Consider the following 11,778-nt stretch of genomic DNA (forward strand, 5'->3'; position numbering starts at 1 on the left):
TTCCCATACACACCCATGAAGCCTATCAGGTTCACACAAAGATTCTTCAGCAGGTGCATCACGTCGATCGTGCTACGGACCTCTAGGACTTACCAATAGGGTAGCTCTCAAAATATGGACTTCTTCCACATGGGTGCGTGACCATCGGCGTCGTTCAGAATAGGTTTGCTGCCATGTGACTTTCCAAATACTACTTTCATATCCTTGACCATATTGAGTACATCCTCACCAGTTCGGTTACCCGGTTTGGTCTGGTGGTCCGCCTTACCTTTAAAATGCTTGCATTTCTTTCTTAGGGGGTGATTCGCAGGAAGAAATCAACGATGGCCAAGGTACATGACCTTTCGACATTTTTTTCAAGAATATACCTTTAATGTCATCGAAATAGTGCATGCATGCATTATATCCCTTGTTTGATTGTCCTGAAAGATTACTTAGAGCAGGCCAATCATTGATTGTTATGAACAACAATGCTCGCAGGTCAAAGTGCTCCTGTTTGTGCTCAACCCACACATGTACACCTGGTCTGTTCCACAAAAGTAGAAGTTCTTCAACTAGTGGCCTTAGGTACACATCGATGTCATTGCCAGGTTGCCTTAGGCCTTGGATGATTACTGGCATCATAATAAACTTACGCTTCATGCATAACCAGGGAGGAAGGTTGTAGATACATAGAGTAACAGGACAAGTGCTATGACTACTGCTCTGCTCCCCAAAAGGATTCATACCATCCGTACTTAAAGCAAACCTCAAGTTTCTTGCGTCATTTACAAACTCTGGGAATTCTCTATCGATTGCTCTCCACTGGGACCCATCAGTAGGGTGTCTCAACATATTGTCTACCTTACGGTCTTTTTTGTGCCATCGCAACAACTTTGCATGGTCTTTGTTTCTGAAAAGATGTTTCAAGCGTGGTATTATAGGAGCATACCACATAATCTTGGCAGTGATTTTCTTCGTGGGACGTTCGCCCTCAACATCACCAGGGTCATCTCGCCTGATCTTATACCGCGATGCGTGACATACCGGGCATGCATCTAACTTCTCATACTCCTCACCACGGTAGAGGATGCAGTCATTAGGACATGCATGTATCTTTTGGATTTCTAATCCCAAAGAGCATACTACCTGTTTTGCTTCGTACGTAGTGACGACAATTCGTTATCCTTCGGAAGCATCTTCTTTTGGATTTTCAGTAACTCCCCAAATCCCTTGTCAGATACACCATTCTTTGCCTTTCATTGCAGCAATTCCAGTGTGGTACCCAACTTTTTCTGTCCCGCATCACAAGTTGGGTATAGCAATTTCTTGTGATCCTCTAGCATGCGCTCGAACTTGATCTTCTCCTTTTCACTTTCGCATTCTCTTTGTGCATCACAAATGGCCTGACCAAGATCATCAGTGGGCTCATCTTCTGCCACTACCTCTTCTTCAACTTCCCCTATTGCAGTATCATTGAAGGCACCATATTCAGCAATAATGTCATCATCGTCCCATTGTTCTTCTTCACCTTCTTCTATTACAACCCCGGTTTCTCCGTGCTTCGTCCAAAAAATATAGTTTGGCATGAAACCTGACTTCAACAAGTGTGAATAAAGACTCCTTGAGCTAACATATTCCTTCAAATTCTTACATATGGCACATGGGCAGCACATGAAACCATCGCGTTTGTTTGCCTCGGCCACACGTAAGAAAGAATGCACGCCCTCAGTAAACTCTTGGGAGTGGCGATCAGCATTCTACATCCAATGCCGGCTCATCTGCATTACATGACATACATATCATATTAAAATCTAGAACATAATTAGTTAATTATACGACATGCATGCTACCACATAAGGTATTAATTTATGAAAGTCTCGCTACAATGTAGACAATCCCAACTACCACTAAAAAACTAAAGCTAAAATGCACTTCAGTAGCATAAGGATTTCGTGACCAATTCCAACTAAAACAGATAGATCATACGTTTGTTTAACATCTATGGGCTTCTTCCGCAGGATCACTGCCTCATCAGCCGCTGTAGCCGCTTGTGGAAGAGAGTTTTGCACGTGTTCAACATACTCTTCCTCCTAGTACCAGCCTGAACATCCAGTGCCATCCCATTGAAATTAAAACAAAAAATTAGAACTTTAATCACAATCATCATGAAAATAAGTATAAATTAACCATAATCATCAAATGCGACAAAATAACTCACATTGCGATCCGGACACTTGTAGAAGATACGGCCCTTGTTGGGACACTCCTTCCACACCCAGTACTCCATCACAATCTTCTCCTCACACTTGCCGCATGCAATGAGAGGAAGGTCCGGCATCAGTCGCTTTGGAACCCGATGAGAGGCCGAGGACCCAGAAGCAGTTGTCATCTACTCTCTATACTCATTTTTAATATAATATAAATTTCTCATTTTATAAACAAATAAAATTAAAAAAACTCTAAAATTCTCTATATCTCTAAACCATGAAGTGTGCTATGCATGCTAGAATTGAAAACTCAATACTAGTTTTGAATAACTACTTTAACCTTCCTTCATCCAAATACGCAAACTTTAAAGTGATTTTGAGCTTAAATGGCTTATAAATAAAAAATCTACCATAAAAAAACCACATATATCTAGTCCACAAAATGAAATAAGCTACTGATGACACATGAGAGTATAAAGTTAGTAACCTTTAGAACCGAAAAATCGATGGAGGAATAGAAGAAATCTTGTGATACACCGGTGATGAGGAAGAAGAGAGGCCGGCGATAAAGCAAGAACACTGAGCTCGATGTGGCTCGGGCTTAGAGAGGAACAAGGGCTATATTGGAGGGGACCTTTAGTCCCAGTTGGAGACAGAAACCGAGACTAAAGGTACCTTTTTAGTCCCGGACGGAGTCTCCAGTCGGGAGTAGACTTTTACTCCTGGTTGGAGGGACCAACCGGGAGTAAAAGTTAACCTTTAGTCCCGGTTGGTAACTTCAACCGGGACTAAAGGTCCCCTGCAGCAAAAGCCTGCCGCAGTAGCCGTTGGGCAAGGACCTTTAGTCCCGGTTAGAGCTACAAACCGGGACTAAAGGTATCTCTAGTTTCGAGCGTGAAAAATACTAGGACTATAGCCATATTTCGAGGTGGGATCAAAGGTCGTTTCTCTACTAGTGGCATGGAACCCGATGGGCAAGGATACAGGCACCACTTCTTGCCCGCGGGCATGGGCGCGGGCACCATCCTGAACCCAGAGGATAGTTCTTCGCGGGCAAAGAAATTTGCTATCCTCGCCCGCTTATCCGCTAGACCCGCTCCACAGGTCTGACATGTGGGACCTACAAGCAAATATATGTATATATACACGATTTGTTGTGAATATGTATCTTCGTATCTCTTGTAATGCACTATGATTTATGTATATGCTCAATCTGGTGGGCACACGGGCATGCCCGCGGGCATTTCATGCCCGCGGATGGAGGGCGCGGGCATGGTTTGTTGCCCATGGCGGGTCGCGGGCGCGGACAAGAGATTTAGCTAGCGGGCGCGGGCGTAAGAAGGTAGTATGCGCGGGCACCACACCCGTTGCCATCTTTAGTGGCCACATATACAGAGGAGAGAAGATATAAATTAAAAAAAAATCTTACACATAGGTCCCACCCTGATGAGTTGGCATCAACTAGGTAGTAGTGAGCTATATTGTTAGGGACACCCTAATAAGGGAATATTATTTCCTAGTAGTTTGAATAAATGTGATGACATCTAGACCAGGAAGAACAAAGGCTAAGGGCGTCGCAACGGTAATCAAATAGATAGTCTAGGAGAGTTCCTGTTGGTTGGAAGGAAGACCGAAGACACGCTAGCGAGGAACCAAGAGCTAGGCTCGCACGCTTACCGAAAATTTTCTCCAAGGGGCTCCTCAGCTCTGCGTTTCGATGGCATTTTTTATTGTTTCTAAAGCATACTGGGTTCGTACTCAAAAAGAAGTGGTTTTGATAGGGACACGATCTTCAAAGTATAACTTTGATTACTTATTTTTATAAAGATATTTATCAAAAAGTGATATATATAAATTTTTGTGAAAGTATTTTTCAAAACAAATCTATACATATGGTTTTCATATTTTCAAACTCAACAACTTAAAAATTATTCATGATTTATATTCTTAATGTTTGACCTAAGTCTTATAAAAAATGACTTTATTTTTAGCATGGAGGGAGTAAGTCACTAGCGATTTCTTACTTCTGTTGAGGACGCCGCAATGTAGCTAGGGGTCTAAAAGCTACTTTTACCTTATTGCTTTTATGCATTGTTTCACCCTCATTGCTTGCTACTTCAACCGGACATGTCCTCCTAAACTAAATTCATTTCGAGTCGGTTCGCTGGTTGATTTTAGTTAGGATTTATTAGTCAGATAGTATTTTTCCTCTTATAACAAATCAGTACCAGTCGAGTTTAACAACTTAGAAATCAACTAGTGAATAGGCTCGTTGTAGTTTTCCTCGGGCACAACGCACGCTGCTGGAGTTGTTTGGTCCTTTTGTCAGATAATCCTTAACGCCTTGTTCGTTTGGCTTATAAGCCATATTTTTTCAGTCAACGAACAATATTTTTCTCTCACAACAAATAAACCAACAATATTTTCAGTCATGGCTTATCAGCCAAGCGAACAGGGCTTTTATTCTTTTTGCAAGTATCCCTGATGTACAGCAGCGTCACCGAGTTACATGGACGTTGTAGGAAGACAGAGATACCGGGGCAATACTCTAGCCTACTGCATTGGGGAAGCTCTAAACAGAGGCGGTAGTCTTTAGTTTTATAATCCACACAATACTACCTTATACATAGCACTTTATGTTTTACGTCATGTTCGTTTGAACTTATCAGCCTTACTTATCAGTTACTCCCTCCATCCCACAAATCAGTTCGTTTTGGACATGATTTAGGATACCAAGGAGCAATTAAGTAGAGTGTATTTTTCCCTATATGCCCTTATTAAATAGGGCTGTGGGTATCATTTATACACCAACCGTGCGTAGCTGGGGTGGTATGCACACTGCCTCCTGATCTAGGAGGCCTCAGTTCGATCCCTACCACGCTCGGCATTTTTGCAAAGGTCACGAATTTTGCATGGCAATTGTGCACTCGGCCACGTTTTTCGCCTTTGCACCGTCTTCTCCGACGCGACCTCCGCCGTCATCTTTTCCAGCGCGATGGACTCCGGCGCCGACGCGATCGAGGCGCGAGCTGCATCTGTTCAATGCCCGTCCTCGTCTTGCATGCAGTCATGCGCTAGCGCCGCTCCGCGTTAATGACCCGTGCGGTAACCGAAGAGGCCGGGGCAAACTCGTCTACTTTAGCCGTGGTCCACTCAAAACGAACAGATATGTGAAAACTGATCTACAGCCCAGAACGAACTGATTTGTGGGATGGAGGGAGTATAGAATAATATTTTTTTCTCATAATAAATTAGCTTCAACCGACTTATCAACCGTATAAACCATGAGTTTGTCTAAAAAAAAAACCGTAGAAACCATGAGCCAAAACTACTAAATTTATAGTGTGGGCTCTAGGGCACATTGGAATTCATCTTTCAACATCTTTCGTACAGTGCGCTACATCATGGGGCATTGTTGTCCGAATCAGCAACCACACACACGGCGGGGGCATCGTTGTCCGCATCACCTGCGTCGAAGCCACGGCCCCGCAGCTCCGCCTCCATTTTTTCCCCGTCGCATAGGACGCATGCAACACGTGTGGCCGGCGCAGGGATCGCATCGCTGCGCCTCCGCGTCCGTCTCCGTCCAGCCCAGCCGAGGAGTTGTGACCGTCGCCCGGACGGCGCGGCTATATATGGTGCTGCTCCCACTGCACAAACAGAGACTGGGCCAAAGAACCAGAGCGAGAGCGAAAAAAAAAAAACCTCGGAAACGATCCGCGAACCCGAGCTGTTTTGACCGGGGATTTATTCTTTTTTTTTTGGTTCTTCAGCGCATCAGCCAACCTTAACTGCTACGATCGATCGATCGAGGGGGAGGAAGTTTCTAGAGTTCTTCTGCCCATGGCGTCGGCGATGGAGCTGGTTGGGAGATCTTTCTTGCCGGGCCCTGCCGCCGCGGCGCCGGGCCCGGAGCGGCGGCGAGGCGGGCCCTGCTTCGCCGTGGTCGGAAGGGAGGGGAGTGCGCACAAGAGGAGGCCGTCGCTAAGGTCGACGGCCCCGGTGGGCGCGCTGGCCGAGCGGGTCGTGGTGACCCCGGCGCCGCCGGAGAGGGCCGGGACGGCCCCGCCGGAGCCGCACCCGCAGGGCGTGGCCGCGCGGGCCGTGGTCACCGTGCGGCGGAGGCGGAAGGAGGACGCCAAGAGCCGGGTCGCCGAGCAGCTGGACGCGTACGCCGACAGGGTCGGCCGCAGCGTCCTCCTCGAGCTCATCAGCACGGAGACCGACCCAAGTAAGAAACACTTCCGTGATTCCACTTCCACCATCCCCGCCGCCGCCGCGCGACGGCATGGAATTCCAAGGCGCATCCGGCGCTTGCGTTGCATCTTTGAATTGTGTACTAGGCTACTAGTACAATTTGATTCCTTATTTCTTTCCCTTTTCTTCTCTCCTCGACCTTTTCCATTCCACTCGATGCTTCACCTTCATGGAACCCGCGGCGAGAATATTCCAGCTGGTGCGCCTTGAAGTCTGGGGCCTTTGTCTCCGAGTCATCATTTCCAAATAGACCATCACGTGGAGCTGTCTCTCTTGATTTGATTTGTGCCAAAAGCTGCCGTCTTTACCATCTCCTCTGCATCGAAACGAAAATGGAATTACGCAATTATGCCAGGCGAGGCATTAATCTGATGACTGTGAATCATCGTTGAATTGGTGGCAGGAAAAGGGGGTCCCAAGAAGAGCAGGCGGTCGGTGCTGGTGGGTTGGTTCGAGAAAAAGGACGTCAAGGCGGAGCGGGTGGTGTACACGGCGGACTTCACCGTCGACGGGTCCTTCGGCGAGCCGAGCGCGGTCACCGTGCTAAACCGGCACCAGCGCGAGTTCTTCATCGAGAGCATCGTGGTGGAGGGCTTTCCCTCCGGCCCCGCGCACTTCACCTGCAACTCGTGGGTGCAGCCCACCCGCGTGGACCGCACCCCGCGCGTGTTCTTCACCAACAAGCCGTACCTGCCGGCCGAGACGCCGCCGGGGCTGCAGGAGCTCCGCCGCCAGGAGCTCAGCGACCTGAGGGGCGAGGGCGCCGACACCGGCGAGCGCAGGATCACCGACCGGGTGTGGGAGTATGACGTGTACAACGACCTCGGCAACCCGGACAAGGGCGCCGAGTTCGCGCGCCCGATCCTCGGCGGCGAGCAGCAGCTGCCGTACCCGCGGCGGATGCGAACGGGCCGGCCCAAGACCTTCACAGGCAAGCCTCCCTCCGCTTTCAATTCCCTCTCACTGTTCAGGTCTTGTCACCACCGCCATCCGCCCCATAACTTCCTCGATAGTAACACAGTGACCGCCCGGACATGGCGGAGGCCGCCGTCGCCGTCGCGCGTATCTTTCGTATCGAAACCACCCGATCGCGGGCGACGCTGACCGACCGACGCTAACATTTCGTCACGCACGGCGCTTGCTTGCTTGCAGACGATCGCGCGGAGAGCAGGGTGGAGTACCCGGAGCCCATCTACGTGTCCCGGGACGAGGAGTTCGAGGAGGGCAAGAACGAGATGCTGTCGGAGGGCGCGCTCAAGGCGCTGCTCCACAACTTCATGCCGCTGCTGGTGAGCTCCGTGTCGCCGGACATCCGCGACTTCGCCGGATTCCACGACGTGGACAACCTCTTCAAGGAGGGCCTCCGGCTGAAGCAGGCCCTGCAGGACCAGCTGTTTCAGAAGATCCCCTTCGTGCGCAAGATCCAGGAGAATAGCGAGGGCCTCCTCCGCTACGACACGCCCGACATCATCAAGAGTAAGCGACCTCCTCCGTCCATGATCCATGGAGATGGAGATTCGATACGATAAGATACGGGGCACGACAATGTTGTACTCATGCTGTCGTTTGGTTTTCTTTTCTCGCCATTCCCTGTGGCAGAGGACAAGTTTGCGTGGCTGCGCGACGATGAGTTCGCGAGGCAGGCCCTGGCTGGCATCAACCCCGTCAACATCGAGCGTCTTCAGGTATACATATCAATCACAAGGCCAACACGCCGCGGACACTGAGCCTGCACGTCCACTGCTCGACGGCCCCAGCCGTTGCTGTCAAGACGCCGCCGTGCCATGCTTAGCGCTCGCTCATTGCCGTTCGTTCGTTCCTCGTGTCTCTCCCAGGCGTTCCCGCCGATGAGCAAGCTGGACCCGGCCGTGTACGGCCCGCCGGAGTCGGCCATCACGGAGGAGCACATCATCGGGCAGCTCGACGGCATGTCGGTGCAGCAGGCGCTGCAGGACAACAGGCTGTACATGCTGGACTACCACGACATCTTCCTGCCGTTCCTGGACCGGATCAACGCGCAGGACGGGCGGAAGGCCTACGGCACGCGCACGCTCTTCTTCCTGACGGCCGCGGGCACGCTGAAGCCCATCGCGATCGAGCTGTGCCTGCCGCCGATGACCGACGGGTGCGCGCGCGCCAAGCGGGTGTTCACGCCGCCCGCCGACGCCACCAGTAACTGGCTGTGGCAGCTCGCCAAGGCGCACGTCTGCTCCAACGACGCCGGCGTCCATCAGCTCATCAACCACTGGTACGTAGTACGACACTGTCTGTCAGCCTTGCAGGAGGCATCTCTGCATTTCCATCATCATCAGTTGATGCAGAGCGAATCAAATGTTGGATTCGACTAAGCATTGCACTGCGTGTTGTGCAGGCTGAGGACGCACGCGTGCATGGAGCCGTTCATCATCGCGGCGCACCGGCAGCTGAGCGCGATGCACCCCATCTTCAAGCTGCTCAAGCCGCACATGCGGTACACGCTCAAGATCAACGCGCTGGCGCGACAGATCCTCATCAACGGCGACGGCGTCATCGAGTCCGGCTTCACCCCTGGCCGGTACTGCATGGAGATGAGCTCGTTCGCGTACCGGGAGCTCTGGCGGCTCGACCAGGAGGGCCTCCCTACCGATCTCATCAGAAGGTACACAGATCAATCACCTGGAGCATCTATGAAGTTGCGATGCAAGTTGTGATGCTTCGTGCAATGCAATGGTGCTGACATGGTGTTCCCTTGTCACAGAGGAATGGCCGTGGAGGACCCGACGCAGCCGCACGGTCTACGGCTGCTGATCGAGGACTACCCGTACGCCACCGACGGGCTGCTCCTCTGGGACGCCATCACGCGGTGGTGCGACGCCTACGTGGCCATGTACTACCCATCCGACGAGTCCGTGCAGGGCGACACCGAGCTGCAGTCGTGGTACAGGGAGGCGGTGCAGACGGGGCACGCGGACAAGCGCGACGCGCCGTGGTGGCCGCGCCTGTCGACGCCGGACGAACTGGCGTCGCTGCTCACCACGCTGCTGTGGCTCACCTCGGCGCAGCACGCGGCGCTCAACTTTGGGCAGTACCCGCTGGGCGGCTACATCCCGAACCGCCCGCCGCTGATGCGGCGGCTGGTGCCCGCCGAGGGCGATCCGGAGTACGCGCTCCTGGTGGCCGACCCGCACCGCTTCTTCCTGGCGGCGCTGCCCAGCCTGACGCAGACCACAACGTTCATGACCGTCATCGACACGCTGTCCACGCACTCCGCCGACGAGCAGTACCTCGGGGAGCGGCCCGACGAGGCGTGGACGGCCGACCCGGCCGCGCTGGCGGCCGCGCGCGAGTTCGCAGACGAGGTGCGCCGCGCCGAGGAGGAGATGGAGCGGCGCAACGCTGACACCGGCCGCCGCAACCGGTGCGGCGCCGGCGTGTTGCCATACGAGCTCATGGCGCCCACGTCCGGGCCGGGCATCACCTGCCGTGGCGTCCCCAACAGCGTCACCATTTAGTCTCTCGCAGTACCGACAGGCAGCCATGGACGGATGATAGAGATGATCTGAAAGCGGATTTTTCCCTGTTCGCTTGAACTTAAGCCCTACCGTTTCAGCGAAATACAGAACAAGCCGAACATAGCCATAGTGGGGCGGGGAGAAATCTAAGCAGAAGCAAATGGTTTTTGTTTACTTCTCCCCCCATTGCCAAATTGCCATTGATTTTTGACTAGGGGCGAGACTCTGAGGAACTGAATGGGTGTAAATAATTTGTTACAGAAAAAAAAAAAGTCAATGGAATATAATCATTATAGAGTTCTCTGGATAAATCAACCTTTTGCTGTGCTTTGACATGCTCAACCTGTGTTCTCTTCAAATACTACTGCATTTTTTACCTGCGACGTGCGACATTTCGCAGTAAGATTTCGTTTGAACAGACCAAGGGCGTCATATAATTGGATCGCCAAAACTGTCTGAACAGTTGAATGCGTCATATAAGCTGATAGTCAAAATTTTAGACATTTTTAAAAGCGACATTTGGCATTCAAGATTTGTTTGAACAGACAGATGGCGTCATCATTTAAAAGGATTGCAAAAACTTAAGTGCTGTCTGAACATTTGAATGTGCCATATAAGCTGATAATCATAAATTTAGATATGCTTATTCATTACTGTATTTGCGCGCTATCTTCAAATATTACGGGGCGAGACTGGAACTGTTATGGGAAAAAAAATCAATTCAATAGTCATTATAGAGTTCTCTTGATAAACCAATGTCAACAGAACTGTTTGCTGTTCTTTGTCTTTGCGCAAGCATTGCTTTCTTCAAATACTACGATACTTTTACCTGCGACATTTTGCAGTCAACATGTCTGAACAGTTGAATGCCTCATATAATGCTGTCTCCAATAGGAGACCTATCGGGAAACCTAAACCTAAAATGAGTCTTCAACATAATACCTACAACCTCTAACAGAGTACCTATATCCTCTCTCCTGGAGAACCATTTTTAGAAAATAGCTCTCTTTTGAGTCTTATTGTTGAAGAAAAATTGGTATTAAACCTTTTGCTTGTAACGCTTTCCAAACGTGAAATTGGTCTTGTATTTTGGGTACCGGTTGTTGGAGACAGCCTAAGCCCATAGTCAAAAATTTGGGTATGCTTATTCATTATTTGCTAAAGTTGTGCTATCTTCAAACAGTACTATATTTTTAATGTCGTGCTTTGCTTCACCTGATTGATGATTGTTGGCGTCATATAACCGGATGGCCAATTGAAGTGTTGTTTGACCTGTAATTGAAGGCGTCATACAAGCGCATCATCGGATCGTCATTTGAAGTGTTGTTTGACTTGTAATTGAAGGCTTCATACAAGCAACGAGATGGTCAATATGTGTATAAGCAAGATTTGTTTAAGAGCTGACATCCCTTTCTTCCCAGTACTTCTTAGTGACTTTGTTCATTCCCAAATTTAGAAATAATTTATTGAAACTTATGCAGAGATTTTAATCAAGATTCATGCAAATGGATGAGTACCTGAATCTTTGCCCGGTCGATCTCGTTAATTTGTTCAAACTGAACCAATGTAATTATTAAGATTTGTCTAAGAGGTAACACCCCTTTCTACACAGTACTTGGTGATTTTGTTCATTCCCAAATTTGAAAATAATTTTGTGAAAGTTATACGCAGATCTTGACCAAGGTTCTTGCAAATCGATTGTTGAGTGCCAAGATCTTACCCGATTGATCTCGTTAATTTATTCTGCTGTGAACAATCTCATGATTCTTGAAATTCAATGGATGAGTGCCAAGATCCTGCCCGATTGATCTCGTTAATTTAGGGCATGTTTAGTTCCACGA

General features: G+C 49.7%; 1 protein-coding gene across 1 annotated transcript; it reads left to right on the forward strand.

Annotated features, from left to right (window-relative positions):
* The first annotated feature begins 5,701 nt into the window (after window positions 1-5,701).
* LOC136495471 (putative lipoxygenase 5) lies at window positions 5,702-10,234 on the forward strand. Its single transcript, XM_066491404.1, has 7 exons — window positions 5,702-6,420; window positions 6,850-7,377; window positions 7,599-7,922; window positions 8,046-8,131; window positions 8,282-8,694; window positions 8,818-9,084; window positions 9,184-10,234. The coding sequence occupies exons 1-7, from the start codon at window positions 6,033-6,035 to the stop codon at window positions 9,935-9,937; spliced, it is 2,760 nt and encodes a 919-aa protein (XP_066347501.1). The 5' UTR covers window positions 5,702-6,032; the 3' UTR covers window positions 9,938-10,234.
* The last annotated feature ends 1,544 nt before the right edge of the window (window positions 10,235-11,778 follow it).

The sequence above is a fragment of the Miscanthus floridulus genome, chromosome 12 (genome assembly GCF_019320115.1).
Source record: "Miscanthus floridulus cultivar M001 chromosome 12, ASM1932011v1, whole genome shotgun sequence".
Taxonomy (NCBI): Eukaryota; Viridiplantae; Streptophyta; class Magnoliopsida; order Poales; family Poaceae; genus Miscanthus; species Miscanthus floridulus.